A 20441-nucleotide genomic window follows, 5' to 3' on the forward strand; every position below is an offset into this window, starting at 1 on the left:
CTTAAGATCTGCATATTTAAAGTTTAAATGCATATTGTTCTAGGGAATCTTAGACAAATGGGAAAATAATAAAATTCATAGCACAGACACCTCTAATTACAAAAGACTTCTGAGGCACCAAAACAACATATATTTCCAACTTCTCATGCCATAAAGAGAAAAAAGAGCTCAGGATACCAACCAGCAACTTACACAGGTCTCTCCAGATACTCTGTTAGCTTTGCTATGTAAACAATGTACTGTCACTATAGGGGAAGGGAAGGAAAAGAAAGGAAAAGAAATTCTGTAGATGGTATATTTAGTCCTAATCTTAATGAAACCTTAATGAAACATCTCTATATAAGCAATACCTTGATAATTTTTTCCTATAAACATTAAAACTAAAACCAAATGTCAATTAAAACTTGAAGTAGTGCCAACAACTGCAAAATCTGATCACATGCTATAATTTCAATGCTTTTCTTTTTTTGACAAGTATTTGTTCCAAAATAATATTTGAGAATTATATTCCTATGCCATTAATGTCAGGTATAAATGTTAAGGTCAAATAAATACCCCCAGGGGAGGGGGGGTGCTGAGAAAGCAAAAGAGGATTTTTCTCTATATGGTATAAACAGTCAACTGCATTATACAATGTTTTAATATATAAATGTATATATCCATAGAATTATAGGGGAAAAAAAAACAGTGATGGCTTGGAAACAATATAGGCTCAGGCTGTAAGACTCTTAAATAATTAATGTTTTTATTTATTTATTTTTTTATTGGTTGTTCACAACATTACAAAGCTCTTGACATATCATATTTCATACATTAGATTGAAGTGGGTTATGAACCCCCAATTTTACCCCAAATGCAGATTGCAGAATCACGTCCGTTACACATCCACAATTTTACATAATGCCCTATTAGTAATTGTTGTATTATGCTACCTTTCCTATCCCCTACTATCCCCCCTCCCCTCCCCTCCCATCTTCTCTCTCTACCCAATACACAGTACTTCAAGACTATAGAATTCAGATTTCCAAAGGAAGCTTAACACTATGCAAATTCCATTTCACCTAGACCTATGGTGGCATCAGGGCAGAACTATTTGCTATTAAAAACTCCCCCTTCTCAACCAGCACTTATGTAAATTTGAATACATGAGAGAAAAAGGTGTGTGAGACATGATGTACTACCTGTACAGAAATAGCAGGTTTCTTGATTAATTTACCACATTGCCTACAGCAATATTTTAGAATTAGAAAAATATTATCAAATATTTTTTACTTCCCTCATTCTGGATTCTGCTCCTAAGGCTTATAATAGTTCATAATTAGAGCTCTCACACAAAACTTACAAAACAGAATGAGGCATGTAGGAATAGAAAGGAAATCTGAAGTTAAGAGAGCCAATAAAGCTCTGATTCCTTTACTTAAAAACCTGTGATAAATCCCTCAGTTGTCCCTTGATCTATTAACATAACACACAGATCAGTGTCATTGTCCAGCACCTATTGGCTTCTTGGTGAGTGTGAGCTACAAAGGGAAGACTATAAGAAAAATCCACACACTGGCAATTTGTAATACAAAAATTTATTTATAACTGAGTTATCTGAAGGGAGGGTATCCAGCTGGTTTGGAAAGCCACAATCTTCAAATGCAGACATACAGAAACTCTGAAATTGAAATTCATCAACATAGAGACAACCCAGTCTAGTTTCAAATACTGTTAAGATTAACACCATTGCATAATTTCTTAATTTTCTTCTTTTATATAGACAACTTCCAATACAAAGAATAGATACTGCTGAAAAGCTGTTTGTAATTTAACTTCTGTTTTCTGTATCTCATTTTCACTTTGATTTAGCAGGCAGTTGAACGCTAGGGCATCAACCAACAGAAAGAACATTAGGCTGACTTTAGAAGACAAACTCTAGCTTTTTCCCTGTTGCTAGGTGACTATTTAATCTTCTCTGAGAAGCAACTGATACATCATGGGGAAAGAGAGAGGAGGAGAAGTGGGCAGGTTACAGATCAGATAGTTTCTGTGATATTCTCAGTCCTAAAATTATATGGTTCTATTACACTTAAGGAAAGAACTAGGGGAACATGACTCCTATTCTCATGAAGTTTACAATCTTAAGTTTGAACTTAGGAAACAAAGACATACAATTTATTTAAAAAACAGAGAATATTCATGGTTGCCAAATGCTTGGCGTAGAAAATGCCAGTCACTAATGATTCCATGATGTACCATGAGTATCACAGATTCACAAACTCAAAGAGCACTTTTTATATTATCTAGTCTTACTTTTTACTTCTACAGACAATCCATCCTGCATGTAACTCTAATGCTTAATGAAACTCTTCCAGGGAGAGGTGGCTTTAAACTGAACTAGGGCAGCCTGATACATCCTTGAAACACTCTAATCATAATGCTTTTTCAAATGTTAAACAATAATCAATGTGCCCAATATGTTATGGCTTTCTGTCCTTTCTTTGTCATATTTTATAAATGAACACTTATTTGAATATGTCTCTTTAAACATGTAACACTGGGTACTGAACATTAAAATTTTAATGCAAATCAATCTTTGCAGAGAGAAGGGAGACTATTTTCCCCTTGATCAGAACACATATTCTTAATTTGGTTTAGAGAAAACACCCCCAAATTCAAATCCTTGTCTTATTAATATGCCAAGTCACCTTATTTTCCACATCAAATGATAATTATTTGATTTCTTCCCTCAATAGTTTCACTTTATTTCTGCCTATTAAAAAAGTTAATAGAGCAGTTTAATCACAATTTTTATCACTATTAATACAATACCTTTGCAACATATTTACTTTTATCCTATAAAAGGTCCTTCGCATTTGTAAGAAGTTACCAAATCGCAATATAAAGTCTTTGTGCAATAACTGATAATCTAAGAAGAAAATCTGAAGTATCAAACAAAAAGTTTGAACCTGAGTTACACAAACTATTTCTAATAGAAAATTATATCTGTAGGCTTCACTTTGAGGGGAAAATAACAAAAGTTATATCTTTAGTTTAAAAAACCTAAGAATATAATTTTAAGTACATAAGACACTAATAAAATACATGTTTTTTATACTTGACAATTTTATTTCTTTTTCTCTGCATCTCTTCTACAATATTACTGAATTGAAACATTATTGAAGTTATTGAATTATAACATGTAGGAGTAAAAAGAAATAAACTCAAAAACCCATGTGTTTACAAATGTGACTTGCAGTATAAAACTATATAACTAATGGCTTATTAAAATGTTTTCTTACATTTTAAATAATAAGAGGCAAATTTTTAAAAAGAATATTGGGCAATAATGTGAAAATGATATGAAAATCAATGTTCAGCATCTTAAACAAAGACTCATTGGCACAGGGTCATGCCCTTTGTAATAGAGACTTTCTCAGAACAAAGGAAAGATAACATGGCACCATCAGTTTCAATGTGCACATTCCACAACTCTGTTGTAACACAGTTGTAACTCAATAGTATAGGAATAGAATGCCCAATGAATGTGTATTACTGTATATGGGAGACAAGGAATTAGCATGAAAAGAGGAACTAAGAAGCAGTATATAAGGCAACACCTCCTGCTTTAAGTGCTCAGCTTTTGGACCCTAATTTGCTGAGCCAATGCTGACACTGATAACCATGGCTTGCTGTGAAAGCCCCGTGTCCTTTCGGTCTCTCTCTGAGAGAATCCTGCAACACCTTCACTGATTGCCTCTTGGCCCCTTTAGGTTACAATGGCAGAGCTGAGAAGCTGAACATAGTATGTGAGGAAATGTAAATGTTAATGAGCTCAAATTAGCCACTCCATAAGGTTTACATATCTCACATCATCATGTTGTACATGATAAAATATAGAATATTTTTGTCAACTTTAAATAATTCATTTTTTAAAAAAGAAGCTACCATAGAGACCACAAGTTAAGCTCTCATTGCACCCTGCAATTATAACCTACTTTTGTCTCATGGCCTGCAAAGCCTAAATATTTACTATGTGAACTTTACAGAAAAATTTTCCAAACCCTGCAATAAGTAATACGATTCACCACTGCTGAGGAACTAAGCATAGCTGTGGTCTCTATTATCTGTCAACTATCTTACTGAATTTCATGAATCTTACCATCATATTAAAGATTCCTGTTGGCCTATCTTCCATACTAACAGTTTATATAATTTTTAACAATATTTATCTAAGTATTCTCCACAAAACAAAAAAGTGTGCAATTTTTATGTGTTCCTCTTCCAGTGAACAATTAAACACCTACTGCATACCATGAAGGCTGCTATGAATTCAAAATAAATAAAATGCAGTTCCTGATTCCAAGTCACTTTTTAGTAGGGAGTGATTACCCCAGGAAAGATTTTTGCCACTAAAGGAAAAGCCAAAACAATGAAAGTAACCTCTGCTGTTTCACAATGACATGTTGTCATTTTAAAAATATCACCTTTATCTGAATTATAATTCAGATTTATAATTTGAGTTATAAACTCAAACAGATGAGGCAACAAGGCTTAGCAAACATGTTTATCCATCAATACTTTTAATCAAAGCATTAGCCCATACATAAGCAATTAACCTTGACTAACACAGGTATAGATGAAAATGCTGACAAAGAACTTACTAATTATCCTTCCCAACTTCTAAAGTTAGCTGGCATCTGGTCTTTAACTAAGATAAACATACACCAAAACATCATAGGTTATTTACACATAAATCAAATAGCTGAAAATGAAAAACATGATAAGTAAATATCATCATTAAAATTCTAACAATAACTCTTATTTTTTTTGAAAGCCCAAGTGTCCTACAAATAACACTTTACTTGAAGGTTGAAGATCATTTTTGAGAATAATTGTCTCTTGAATCTACTTAGGGACTTAATCTGCTGTAATAAAGAAAAAACATATAAATCATAAGTGCATCACCAGTTCATAATAAGAATGCCAGAATCTGTGTACAGTTAAGTATTTTGGATGTTTGCCTGCTTTACTTAAACCAGCAGAGAAGTATAATCCCAATAACTAAGTCTTCTAGCAGATGTTCTGAGCAAACAAGAGAGATACTTCATCTAGTAGTTACCACCAAATGTAGAGATAACATGCACCCTGGTGACTGGAGGTTAGCAATCCCAGTGTGTCTGCTCGTTCTCAGTGTTAAATATTTAATGGCATATTTTTTCTTAATGGAACCCAGGCACATCTGATCAGTCACTGGGATCATTTAGTAATGCAGTCAAAGTTATCATACTGCCATTTCACATCAACTTTGTAATTAGATAATCCATCACTTTATTAATTCAAAAGATTGCTTTCTTTACTACTTTATAGCATGCTTCAGTAGTAAAACCCAAGTGAGCTCATCAACAAAAAGGCTCCTGCATGAACTTGAAACCCTCAAATGACAAACACACACACACACTCCTGACCTTTCAGAACAACAACAGAGGTAATATTCTGCCCACAAATTAGACTATCTGCAATAATGAAGTAATAGGGCACAAGCATATTTAAAATGGAATGGTCAATAGAACTAAAACTAGAAGATTAAAAGCAGCATATATCATGATCATCTTCCTTCCTGCTTTTTAGTGTGGTGCTCTGCTCACCAAAGAAGACAAAGAACACCAAAAGATGGTTATTTAGTAATTTTCCCCCATGCTAATTTATATACTTTATAAAAATTATGGTTTTATGGCAGAATATTAGATAAATTCTTTATTAACATTCTTGGTCTTAGAGGTACATGCATGCTAGCCAAAGTCAAGTATGTAACCTTGAATATAATATCATCATTGTTTTCTTTGGCCTTATTTCTAACATGTCTCAAAAATATTAAATCACTATCTCTTCCCATATTATAAATTAGGAAGATTCTTGATTTAACGCTTTTTCCAGTACTTCTCCAATAAATAAGTATTCTCTCCCCGCCCCCCAAAAAGAATTTACTCGGCATGAAACAGCATAAAACTTAAGTATCACAATACAAAAACACCTTCTAATATACCCTTTCAAATCTATATAACCACAGTATATATTACAAAACCAGCTTAGCTAATAGCACTAAAAATTGTATTTCAGAAAGGCAAGCTCTGGAGGTCACATACATGCCCTAAAGAATAAAAATAACATGCTACTAAGAGAATTATTATTTCATTTGAAGGAAAAAGGGAGGGAACATCTTCTCAAACAGATGTGGAATTTCTAATCAAAAAATTCTGTGGCAGTTGCACAACACTGTAAAATTAAACAGTACTTTGCAGAGCTGTAGAAATGCTAACAATGACATATGTTTTGTGGTCAAGAAGGTCACTTTTATTCTTGTTGCTTTCAACTTAATGTCTGTTTTTGAAACAGTTCTATGCAACCCGTCTATTTTCTATTTTATTGCTCAGATCTCACCACATTTCTAATCAATCTGCAAAATACATTTTTATAAAAGAAAGTTATAAGTGCAGAAAAAAACAGATGTTTTTGTAGAACCCTATAAAATAATCCCTAAAAATAGAAAATAATCTCAAAACTAGTTCGCTGAAATGAAGTTTAGCCAATTAATAAGCAACACCAATAATTATCAATGCAGATTTTAAGGCATAGAATAGAAAAATACTACACATTTTTTTATTTCAGCAAATTAGGACATCTGAAACAATCTTATAATTTAATTTCAACCTCTTAAGATACATATGTCAGAAATATTTCATTCATCATAGGAAACTAACTTTAACATTTTGTACATGAAATCCCACAAAATTACTCTGAAATCACAGAGCTATATGAATGCAAGCAATAATAAATTTCTGACCACAATAGCTATACACTGAAACCAAAACAGCTTATTAGGGGAAAGACGCTATTGACTATTTGCAAAATTTCTTCTCATCAAGACAGGTAGTCCTCAGTACCTCAAGAGACACCAGCACTGGGCACAACTGTGAGCAACCATCTGAAACTCTGGTTTACAATCAGCTGCAGACTGTGCTCTGCTAGACGACAGCACAGGGAAACATAAAACACTGGTGTCTTATATTCAATGCCAATAAAGTGGGGAGGTCAGGGCATTGGTAGTAGAAATTAATGATATGTGTCAGACCCTCAGCTATGCACCTTATGGTTAATCCTCACTCTTATCTGTGAAGTAGATAATATTATTATTTTCATTTAAAGATGAGCCAATTGAGATTGAGAGAATTTCACTTTCTTATCTGGAGAAAGCCATTGCACCATTACACTACTTGGCTTCCATTTCAGTCTGCCCTATCACTAACTGCAATTTTCAAGCCTTAAAGTTAATATTTATGATTAGTAGAAGAAACAATTTCTATACCTGTAGTAAATAATTAGTACTTAATCAGTAGATCAAATCACGTCAGTTGTCCCTCCAAAATAAATCCATTTCAAAACCTACCCAGAAATTATGTTTGAAAATAGAAGTGAAAGAAACAAAAGCGCAGAGTGGGAAGGAGGAGGCACTTGTAGGAATGGAGATATACGTTTTCTCTAAACAAATACAAAAAGAGCTGGCAGAGATGAACTGGATCTTTATTTTTCACAAGTGTATAAATAAGCATGTCTCACTAAAAAATACCTCCAATGCACATCCCACACTTTGGACACCTTTGTTGCTGTCAGTGGCATTTACCACCTTCCATTCCTCACACTACTACTTCCATTCAACCACACACTGCTAAGGAATACAATGAAAGTTTTAAAAAACGAGAGAGAGAGAGAGAGAGAGAGAGACAGACAGACAGACAGACAGACAGACAGACCTATTGTGCAAATAAAGCTGCTGGAAGTAAATTTCTTCAGCCTTCATCTATCTACCAGATCAACACTCTGAAGCTCCTCCTCTATAGAAATTCTGCAGGCACATCAATTTCCCACACCAACTTCCTATTACCATCTAACACAAAATATTTTAAACATCAAACTTTCATTACAACTCTTACTGGAATTATTAAATGGAAATGAAACCTGTATTCCACAGGTGACAGTTCCTTTCCCTGAACATGGGGAAGAATCCTCAGCACCACCTCACACCCCACCAGCATTTCTATACCACTGTATGTAAATGATTCTCAACACCATCCTCTCTTCTGGAATTCATGTCAGTTTCTACGTAAAATGTGAAATCCTCCTTGACCACCACTAGAAAGACTGCTCCTTCCTACCTCTCTTGTTACTTAATTTTTCCAGCCCAGCAAGGAATTCATAAGTAAACAGAATAAATTCATAGTAAAATCCTACAATCTAAAACCCAACTGTGGTTCATGTGTGTGTTTATGTGGGGGTGGGGAATTGGTGCTAAGAAGTGAGCAAAATGGAGGAATATGTGAGAACAATCCATAAAACAACCACACAGTAAGGTGTTTGGAGTAATGGCAGAGAAGTTTTACAGGTGAAACAAAGACTAAACCAGCAGAAGCACAATGAGCTGAGAACCCTGTCCAACAGAAGAGATACTTGTTTTTCTACCAGAAACTCAAAAGAGTATTTGTAAACTTCTTACCTTCTAGGCATGAATCACAAGTTTTCATTAGAAAAGGCATCAGCTGAGGTAAGAATGAAACATGCCCTCAGGGTTAAGAACTTTTCATCCTCTGCTGACCCACTTCCTCTCAGGTCAAGTACAAGTTTGGAAAAGCTATAAATATCCTCAAATAAGACTCTTGACAGGCTGAGGTTTTTATTTATCTTGATAGATAATTTCCAGATTTAAAATTAGCTACCTACTCCTATTATCCTTACCAAGAGTGCTTGGCTTATACTACCTCTGCTGTAAAAAAAGGCCCACTGATTTACTAAATGAATTCATTAGAACACTTCTCAGAGGACCAAGAAGTCTGAAGTTTGAAAACAAAAGATTGCAATGGTGCATGTCTATAATCCCAGTGTGGAAGTACTAGGCAGGAGGATCACAAGTTCAAAGCCAGCCTCAGCAACTTAGTGAGTTCCTCAAGCAACTCAGCTTGAGGAAATAAAATTAAAAAAAAAAAAAAAAAGGCTGGGATTGTGGCTCAGCAGTAGAGCGCTCCCCTAGCATGGGCAGGACCTGGGTTCAATCCTCAGCACTACATAAAAATAAAGGCATTGTGTTGTGTCCATCTACACCTAAAAAATAAATATTTTTTTAAAAAGGCTGGGGATATGGCTCACTGATTAAGTATCATTCAGTTCAATCCCTGGTACCAAAACAAAAACAAAAGACTAACTGTACTAAGTGGTGGAAAAATCTAAAAAAAAAAAAAAAAAGAAAGAAAGAAAGAAAAAAAAAAGAAAAAGAATATCTGTATGAAATCTAGTAAAAATATCAGATGTAACACAAGTTTGAATATTACTGAAACCAGAGGATGAAAACAGTTCCTCATACTGGTCTCTCTAATTGTTGTATATGTTGGGAGATATCCATAATAGAAAAGTCAAAAAATAATTAGGATAGAAACAAATTTAGAAAAGCTCTTAGAATTCCATAGGCCTTCAGGGACAATGACATGGGCTAAAATGAAAACTTAACATTTCTAATACCTGCCCTGAACTTTAGTGAGTATAAAAGAGAGGGACCAAAAGCAAAAGAGAAAACAAGATCTTGTTTATTGAGGCCAGGCAAAGCCAACCTTCTTCAAGGTGTAAATTCAAAAGTAAGTTCTTTAGGCTGAAGAAGGCAGGTTCATATGGAACTATCCTGGACTGACAGTTTGCACACACAGGCCACTGCAGGGAGTATAATCTGACATGACCATTTCTTTTCTTCAATTAATTCTATGACAGTAAAATGGGAACAGAGGCAGGAGACTGGTATAACCTTCTCTCTCTGGTGTCCTCCATGTACTCCCAGAATGCTCGAAGTGATGTTGAGTTGTTTGAGTTCAGCAGCTTATCATTAAGATTTGTAGGATACAATTAGCTTGACTTTAGATCATTTTATCCTCAAGAAGTGGGGAGCGGAAGGGAGGAAAGAGAAAAGGTGATAGGAGGGGAAAGAGTGTAATCTCTTTTAAAGACAAATTTATGAACTGAAAAATAATTATAATTGACAAAACATTAACAAAACTTTCACAAAGAACTACAGGTTAATATTGCTTTCCTCTGATTACTAAACTATACTTTAAGGCAGAAACGATACATCTAAGCCCAATTACTCTCCAAAATCTCATGTATATGTTCTGCTTTTGTAGCAAAAATGAATATAAGTATGTGGAAAGGAAGGTGGATATTATTAAAACTTTGTCAAAAAAAACTACCTGCTTCATCACAATGACAGAACTTCCCCCCATACAACATGAAGAAAATTACATTCTAGGAGAAAAAAGATTAAAATTCTTTAACACTGGACATGATGGAACATGCCTGTAATCACAGCAATGTGGGTGGCTGAGGCAGGAGAATCCCTAGTTCCAGGCCAGCCTTGGCAATTTAGCAAGACTATATCAAAATTAAAAATAAAAAGGGCTGGAAATGTAGCTCACTTCTACAGCACCCCTAAGTTGAACCACTACCACAAAAAAAAAAAAAAAAAAAAAAAAAGAAAAGAAAAGAAAAGAAAGGAAGAAAGAAAGAAAGAAAAGTTTTAATAATTAACAAGATAAATAAGACAGCAATACACATTTTACATTTAGTAAATGTACGTTTATATTTAGAAAATATTTTAAGATATTTTTCATGATTATTAATCACACTCAAACTTGTAATTAGCCCTTGAACGTGTTCCAACAACAGAAATAATGATGCAGAATATCTACAGACTAAATCTAGGAACAGAAAAACAGACACCAGATGGAACATTTTGGACTTTTAGTAAGTTTTTTATAGTGTTTAATATCCAAAAAGCCTTGTGTACATCATACATGTGGAACTGCAGTTGGTTCAGAGCCATATGAAATGAACATGAGAAACTTCTCAGATGCATTATAAGTAACCACTATACTGTGAAATCAACCTTAATATAGACAACCCAAAACATAATGCTAAATATTATCAGAAAATCATAAAAACATACTTTAAAGAGCAAAAATATTTATATTTATCTAGCAAAAATTAATCACATTTAAATTCTTACCAAAAATACATTAAATTACTTATAGAACAAATATGCGATTAAATATGTACTTACCAATTGTCAAATAATAAGCAAAATCAGCTTGAAAAGTAAAGTTTTACTTTTTATTAAAATGTGATCAATATTAACACAAACATAAAAACAGAATATGAGAAAACAAGGATGGCAGATTCACAGCAGTGAGGGGAGTGTTATGTGCTACATCATCCTATCCCAGGGTAGATATCAAGAATCATTCACTGCATCAAGTGTAGTGACACACCCCTATAATCCCGCTACTTAGAGGCTGAGGCAGGAGGATCACAAGTTCAAGACTAGCCTTGGCAACTTAGTGAGACTGTATCTCAAAATAAAAATAGAAAGGACTGGGGATGTAGCTCAATGGTAGAATACCTCTAGGTTTAGTTCCAGAACACACACAATAAAAGAGAAATAATCACCATATTCTTCCTCCCAGGGCCATGAATCATTTTCAAAGAGAACACTTCAGGTAACTACTACCAACAACCCACAGAAAAAAAATATTACATAAAACGTGTTTTCTATCCCTAAACTGGGATTTTAGTAACCTAAAACACTTTGCCAGAATTTTAGGTGATTATTTTAAAATCAGAAATGGTCATGCTTTCATATTACTCAAAATTCACTTAATCAGAAATGGATTTCAGGATTCCAACATGGCGGCGGGCGCAGAGAGATCAAGTCCCTAACCTCTTCAGCTGTGCAGGCATAGGGAGTCGTAAATAACCTAAATCTGTTTGCTCAGGATCACTAGGCAATGCTGAGCTGACGAGGATCTGGGGCGAACAGTCTGGGCCTCTCAGAACACACACTGAGCCCGGATCGGCTGAATTCAAGCTCCTGCTCGCCTGCTTCCCGCAGACAAACAGCTGTGACTCAGCACTAATCCATCCGGCTGAAAGAACTGGTCAGCCCTTCTCATCCTACGGAGGTAAATGCCTACCCAGCCTTCATAGGTAGTGGCCACAGGTTTGAAACGGGGCTTGGGAGAGACAGTAAGGATCCACCCGTTGCATTGGTCGCCCAGAAAGGGAAACAAACTGTCGCCATTTACAAGAGACACCACCATGGCAGAGAACTGACGTCATCAGACTGCGGCGGAGGAGATAACTTCATTGGAACCTGCGACTACAGGTGTGTAATTCCCTAGCCTTCCCTCTCCACACATCGGGGAAACCTTAAGGGCCCCTCCCAGCTCTCGCGTGAGCGCAATAGCCAGCCCGAGGGAATCAGATGTGGTGCAGGACCTGCGGCGCGGAACTACCACCAGGGCTGACTGCTGAGGCCTCTTGCACCAGCTACCGGGGGCGTGGCTACCGGAGGGGAAGTAAAATTCGCTAAGGATTCTCAGCCCCAAGCTCTACAAACTTAGGGTCTGAGGGAATGGCAAACTGGAAGAGTGTGCCCAGTCGTTCATGAAAACAGGGCTCCCGGGAGCAGCAGACCTGGCGTGTAGCCAGTATTGTGGTGAGCGGCACCCGTGAGAGGGGCCTGGCTAGAGGAAAAGTCGGAAGTGACTAGACACAAGAGGAGGCCCTAGGCACTCAGGATTGGAGACTCGCCCAGTCTGGGAGGAGCTGCTGCACAGTGATTGGTTCCCGCGTATTGACAAGAGAAACTTGGCCTCGTGGGCACAGCGCCACCTACTGGAAGAGAAGTTAATGAAACTCTAAGGCTGCATTTATTAGTTGTTTTTTTTTTTTCTTTTCTCTGTTTTTTGATTTGGGTTTTCCTTTCATTTTCCTTTTTCTTTATTGTTGTGTTTTTAATTTTTTTTAATTTTATTTAATTTTTTTTCTTCTAATTTTAATTTTAATTTTTTTTATTATTTTTTAAAAAAAATTTTTTCTTTTTTTATTTCCTATTTTTTTCTTCTTTTGTCTTTTCATTTCTTTTCAATTATCTTATCCCCCCTTCCTTGAATTCTACCTGCTTACTCTCATTCTCTTTAGTGACTTCTTCCCTTCCCTTCTAATACCTTTCCTCCCAAGCATCAAATAAATTTATAGGAGGAAACAGTAACTCAGCAGTCAAATAGAACAAGAAGTAACATGAGCAGCTTCAAAAAGCAAGGAAGAAAAGGAGTACAAACAATGCAGGACAACCTAAATATTCAGGAGGACCTAGAGTCATCAGAAAAATGGTCATATAAAGAACTCAAGAAACACCTTAGACAGATGGAATGGAACCTTAAAGAGGATACAAGACAGCAAATTCAAGCAGCGAAAGAACACATTGAGAATGAATTACATAAACAGATAAAAGAAGAAGTTAAGCATCTTTATCAGGAGATAGAGATTATAAAAAATAATCAAACAATAATTCTAGAAATGAAGGAAACGATAAACCAAATTAAAAACTCAATTGAGAGTATCACTAACAGAGTGGAGCAAGTAGAAGCCAGAATGTCAGATAATGAAGACAAAATATATCATCTTGAAAAGAGTCTAGAAAACTCAGAAAGGCTGGTAAAAAATCACGAGAAAAACATCCAAGAGTTATGGGATAACATAAAAAAACCAAACTTACGAGTCATCGGGATAGAAGAAGGTACAGAGATTGAAACCAAGGGAATGAGTAACCTGCTGAATGAAATAATTACAGAAAACTTTCCAGAAATAAAAAAGGAAACAGATATACAAATTGAAGATGCATACAGTACACCGAGCACACAAAATCACAGTAGACCAACGCGAAGACACATTGTTATGAAGATATCCAATATACAGAACAAAGAGAAAATATTAAAAGCTACAAGAGAAAGGAGACAGATTACATTTAGGGGTAAACCAATACGGTTAACAACGGATTTTTCATCACAGACACTGAAAGCAAGAAGGTCATGGAACAATGTATTTCAAACACTGAAAGACAATGGATGCCAACCAAGAATTCTGTATCCAGCAAAATTAAGCTTCAGGTATGACAACGAAATAAAGATCTTTCATGATAAACAAAAGTTAAAAGAATTTGCAGCCAGAAAACCAGCATTGCAAAGCATTTTGAGCAAAACACTACACGAAGAAGAAATGAAAAACAATAACCAAAACCATCAGTGGGAAGTGCCTCAGTAAAGACATAGGGCGAGGGGAAAGATAATCATGGAGAAACAAACTAAATTTTTTTTTTAAAAAAGGATAAATAATCAAACATGGAAGTACAAACCATATATAAATAGTAACTCTGAATGTTAATGGCTTAAAGTCTCCAATAAAGCGACATGGGTTGGTATCATGGATTAAAAAAACAAATCCAACAATATGCTGCCTCCAAGAGACACATCTGATTGGAAAAGATATACACAGGCTGAAGGTGAAAGGATGGGAAAAAATATACCACGCACACGGTCCTCGTAAGCAAGCAGGGGTGGCCATCCTCATATCGAATAAAATCGACTTCAAGAATAAGTTAATCAAAAGGGATAAAGAATGACATTATATAATGTTAAAAGGAACCATTCACCAACAAGACATAACAATTATCAATATTTATGCACCAAATAATGGTGCTGCGATATTCATAAAACAAATTCTCCTCAAGTTCAAGAATCAAATAGACCACAACACAATAATTATGGGTGACTTCAACACACCTCTCTCACCATTGGACAGATCCTCCAAACAAAAGTTGAATAAAGAAACTATAGAACTCAATATCACAATCAATAACCTAGACTTAACTGACATATATAGAATATATCAACCATCATCAAATGGATATACTTTTTTCTCAGCAGCACATGGATCCTTATCAAAAATAGACCATATATTATGCCATAGGGCAACCCTCAGTAAATATAAAGGGGTGGAGACAATACCAGGCATTTTATCTGACCATAATGGAATAAAACTGGAAATCAATGATAAAAGAAGGAAGGAAGAATCCTACATCACATGGAAAATGAACATTATGTTACTGAATGATCAATGGGTTACAGAAGACATAAAGGAGGAAATCAAAAAATTCTTAGAGATAAATGAAAATACAGACACAACATATCGGAATCTATGGGACACAATGAAAGCAGTTTTAAGAGGAAAATTCATCGCCTGGTGGTCATTCCTCAAAAAAAGAAAAAAACAACAAATAAATGAGCTCACACTTCATCTCAAAGCCCTAGAAAAGGAAGAGCAAAACAACAGCAAATGTAGCAGAAGGCAAGAAATAATTAAAATCAGAGCAGAAATCAATGAAATGGAAACAAAAGAAACTATTGAAAAAATTAACAAAACTAAAAGTTGGTTCTTCGAAAAAATAAATAAGATAGACAGACCTTTAGCCATGCTAACGAAGAGAAGAAGAGAGAGAACTCAAATTACTAACATATGGGATGAAAAAGGCAATATCACAACAGATGCTACAGAAATACAGAAGACAATTAGAAATTATTTTGAAAACCTATATTCCAATAAAACAGAAGATAGGGAAGACATCGATAAATTTCTTAAGTCATATGATTTGCCCAGACTGAGTCAGGAGGATACACACAATTTGAACAGACCAATATCAATGGATAAAATTGAAGAAGCCATCAAAAGACTACCAACCAAGAAAAGCCCAGGACCGGATGGGTATACCGTGGAGTTTTACAAAACCTTTAAAGAAGAATTAATACCAATACTTTTCAAGTTATTTCAGGAAATAGAAAAAGAGGGAGCTCTTCCAAATTCATTCTATGAGGCCAACATCACCCTGATTCCGAAACCAGACAAAGACACCTCAAAGAAAGAAAACTACAGACCAATATCTCTAATGAACCTAGATGCAAAAATCCTCAATAAAATTCTGGCGAATCGAATACAAAAACACATCAAAAAAATTGTGCACCATGATCAAGTAGGATTCATCCCTGGGATGCAAGGATGGTTCAATATACGGAAATCAATAAATGTTATTCACCACATCAATAGACTTAAAGATAAGAACCATATGATCATCTCGATCATCTCGATAGACGCAGAGAAAGCATTCGACAAAGTACAGCATCCCTTTATGTTCAAAACATTAGAAAAACTAGGGATAACAGGAACTTACCTTGACATTGTAAAAGCTATCTATGCTAAGCCTCAGGCTAGCATCATTCTGAATGGACAAAAGTTAAAGGCATTCCCTCTAAAATCTGGAACAAGACAGGGATGCCCTCTATCACCACTTCTATTCAATATAGTTCTCGAAACACTGGCCAGAGGAATTAGACAGACGAAAGAAATTAAAGGCATAAAAATAGGAAAAGAAGAAATTAAATTATCACTATTTGCAGATGACATGATTCTATACCTAGAAGACCCAAAAGGGTCTACAAAGAAACTACTAGAACTAATAAATGAATTCAGCAAAGTGGCAGGATATAAAATCAACACGCATAAATCAAAGGCATTTCTGTATATCAGTAACAAAACTTCTGAAACGGAAATGAGGAAAAACACTCCATTCACAATATCCTCAAAAAAAATAAAATACTTGGGAATCAACCTAACAAAAGAGGTGAAAGATTTATACAATGAAAACTACAGAACCCTAAAGAGAGAAGTAGAAGAAGATCTTAGAAGATGGAAAAATATACCCTGTTCATGGATAGGCAGAACTAACATTATCAAAATGGCAATATTACCAAAAGTTCTCTATAGGTTTAATGCAATGCCAATCAAAATCCCAACAGCATTTCTTGTAGAAATAGATACAGCAATCATGAAATTCATATGGAAAAATAAAAGACCCAGAATAGCAAAAGCAATTCTAAGCAGGAAGTGTGAATCAGGCAGTATAGCAATACCAGATTTCAAACTATATTACAGAGCAATAGTGACAAAAACAGCATGGTACTGGTACCAAAACAGGCGGGTGGACCAATGGTATAGAATAGAGGACACAGAGTCTAATCCACAAAGTTACAACTATCTTATATTTGATAAAGGGGCTAAAAGCATGCAATGGAGGAAGGATAGCATCTTCAACAAATGGTGTTGGGAAAACTGGAAATCCATATGCAACAAAATGAAACTGAATCCCTTTCTCTTGCCATGCACAAAAGTTAACTCAAAATGGATCAAGGAGCTTGATATCAAATCAGAGACTCTGCGTCTGATAGAAGAAAAAGTTGGTTCCGATCTACATATTTTGGGGTCGGACTCCAAATTCCTTAATAGGACACCCATAGCACAAGAGTTAATAACAAGAATCAACAAATGGGACTTACTTAAACTGAAAAGTTTTTTCTCAGCAAGAGAAACAATAAGAGAGGTAAATAGGGAGCCAACATCATTGGAACAAATTTTTACTCCTCACACTTCAGATAGAGCCCTAATATCCAGAGTATACAAAGAACTCAAAAAATTAGACAATAAGATAACAAATAACCCAATCAACAAATGGGCCAAGGACCTGAACAGACACTTCTCAGAGGAGGATATACAATCAATCAACAAGTACATGAAAAAATGCTCACCATCTCTCGCAGTCAGAGAAATGCAGATCAAAACCACCCTAAGATACCATCTCACTCCAGTAAGATTGGCAGCCACTATGAAGTCAAACAACAACAAGTGCTGGCGAGGATGTGGAGAAAAGGGTACACTTGTACACTGCTGGTGGGACTGCAAATTGGTGTGGCCAATTTGGAAAGTAGTCTGGAGATTCCTGGGAAAGCTGGGAATGGAACCACCATTTGACCCTGCTATTGCCCTTCTCAGACTATTCCCTGAAAACCTTAAAAGAGCATGCTACAGGGATACTGCCACAGCAATGTTCATAGCAGCACAATTCACAATAGCTAGACTGTGGAACCAACCCAGATGCCCTTCAATAGATGAATGGATAAAAAAATGTGGCATCTATACACAATGGAGTACTATGCAGCAATAAAAAATGACAAAATCATAGAATTTGCAGGGAAATGGATGGCACTAGAGCAGATTATGCTTAGTGAAGCTAGCCAATCCCTAAAAAACAAATACCAAATGTCTTCTTTGATATAATGAGAGCAACTATGAACAGAGCAGGGAGGAAGAGCAGGAAGAAAAGATTAACATTAAACAGAGACATGAGATGGGAGGGAAAGGGAGAGAAAAGGGAAATTGCATGGAAATGAAGGGAGACCCTCATTGCTATACAAAATTACATATAAGAGGTTTTGAGGGGAATGGGAAAATAAACAAGGAGAGAAATGAATTACAGTAGGTGGGGTAGAGAGAGAAGATGGGAGGGAAGGGGAGGGGGATAGTAGGGGATAGGAAAGGTAGCAGAATACAACAATTACTAATAGGGCATTATGTAAAATTGTGGATGTGTAACGGACGTGATTCTGCAATCTGCATTTGGGGTAAAATTGGGGGTTCATAACCCACTTCAATCTAATGTATGAAATATGATATGTCAAGAGCTTTGTAATGTTGTGAACAACCAATAAAAAAAAAGAAATGAATTTCAATGCATTTTTCACTTCAGAGACAGAGTTAATATTGAAACAACATCACAAACTCATAAATACAATGGTAAACTTTAACCCTTTAGTGAGAAAGAGTGGGATATGCTGTTTTCTTTTGAAGACAGAAAGCAGACTCTTCCTACTAACAAACAGTATGCTGTACGAGTCGACAGTGAACACACTCAGGCCAAAATAAGAATACTGGTAAGTCAAAGAAGTAATTCCGTATTCAGTATGCACAATACATTTAGGGTGACTCACATAATTGAGAATTCATATAAGGCATTAAGGATCTTGCATTTCCCATGAAGATTCTACATTTTTTTTTAATAACCAACAACATAATAAGAAGTAAAGGACTAAACATAAATAAATAAATAAATAAATAAATAAATAAATAAATAAATAACCTAAAGCTATAGTGTCAAAAAAAAAAGAAGAAGTAGTAGTAAAGGACTAATTCATGGCATTAGCAAGGAGATGAAACTTAATACTTACTTTTGCAAAGGCTTCAAAAATGTCAAAAGAAGCTGGCAGCTGAGAAGCATCCTGTATTTCTTCTCTCATGAAATGTTGAAATGTCATTGTAAGTTGCCTGAGGCCCTCTTTCTTGTCTTCAGTGAGTTTGGTAATATCTTTAACAAAAAAAAAAAAAAAAATGGCAAAATCACAAAGTAAACAATGGATAATTTTCAGGTATTCAATGTTGGCTGCTAAACCAGATATTTCCCATCTCACCTTCCATTCTGACATCTTTTCATTTGACAATCACAAATCATAATACATATGTAATCAATTAAATTCTACCAAATTTTATCTACAATGTAAGATCAAATATCTATTAAGAACATAATAAATTCTTATACCAATGAAAAAGATTAAAAACTAAAATCACTAAGGTTTTGCATTACCAGATTTTCTACATCAACATGTATACATACACAAACCATCATAAATCTTTATTAAGTCAATGGATTTAAACAGATTTTTCCATGAAAAATTTACAACTAGGTCATCACAAACTGATAAATGTTATAATCTGAAAGGCAAGAAGATCGAAAGGAGAATAAATTCTGACGAAGTTCAAATAAATGAAATTTGTTATATGGAACATTCATCACGAAAACATATTAAACAAAGAAATCTCAATTTCACTTTCAGATTGAATACACAAACACAGAGCTACTTTAACAACTATTTGAGTTGAAGAGAGATGCCACAAAAAAATGGTAAAACTGATAAAACAGATTTGTAAAGTTATAGAATACAAAAACAATATATAAAAAAAATCAGTAAAATTTTTTTATATACCAGTAACAAAACTGCTGTAAAAGGACGATAGCTACACCAAAAATAAAATAGCTAGGATGAAATTCAATCAAGGAAATGAAAGACTTCTACAGTGAAAAGTATAAGACAAAAGAAACTAAAGGGGACACAGAATAGGAAAATACTTCCCATGTTCATAAATTGAAAGAATGAATACTGCTAAAATGTCCAACTACCCAAAGTGATCTAAAGATTCAATGTAACTCCCATCAAAATAACAATGAGATAGGAAAAATAATCTCAGAAATAGGGAAAATAAAATCACAAAATTCACATGAAACCATGAAAAACTGAATTGCCAAAGAAATTCTGAGTAAAAAGAAAAAAGATGGAAGCACCACAATATCTGACTTCAAAAAACTACAAAACTAAAGTAACCTAGACCCAGAAACCAATGCAACAGAAATGAATCTACATATGTACAATCAACTGATTTTCACCAAAGGTGACAATGACATACATTGGGAAAAAGCAGTCTCTTTAATGAACAGTACCCGGAAGAGTGGAAATACCATGTGCAGAAGAATGAAACTACATCCATACCTCTCACCATATACAAAAATCAACTCAAAATAGATCAGACTTAAA

The 20441-nt window shown here is 35.0% G+C and overlaps 1 protein-coding gene across 1 annotated transcript in view; it reads right to left on the reverse strand.

Annotated features, from left to right (window-relative positions):
• SMYD3 (SET and MYND domain containing 3) overlaps window positions 1–20441 on the reverse strand; it is a 762780-nt gene that overhangs the window by 526914 nt on the left and 215425 nt on the right. The window contains exon 5 of the mRNA XM_081300183.1: window positions 19023–19159. Within this exon, the coding sequence (XP_081156309.1) occupies window positions 19023–19159 (137 nt within the window). The remainder of the gene's footprint in view (window positions 1–19022; window positions 19160–20441) is intronic.

The sequence above is a fragment of the Spermophilus citellus genome (genome assembly GCF_964194105.1).
Source record: "Spermophilus citellus genome assembly, chromosome: 6".
NCBI lineage: Eukaryota > Metazoa > Chordata > Mammalia > Rodentia > Sciuridae > Spermophilus > Spermophilus citellus.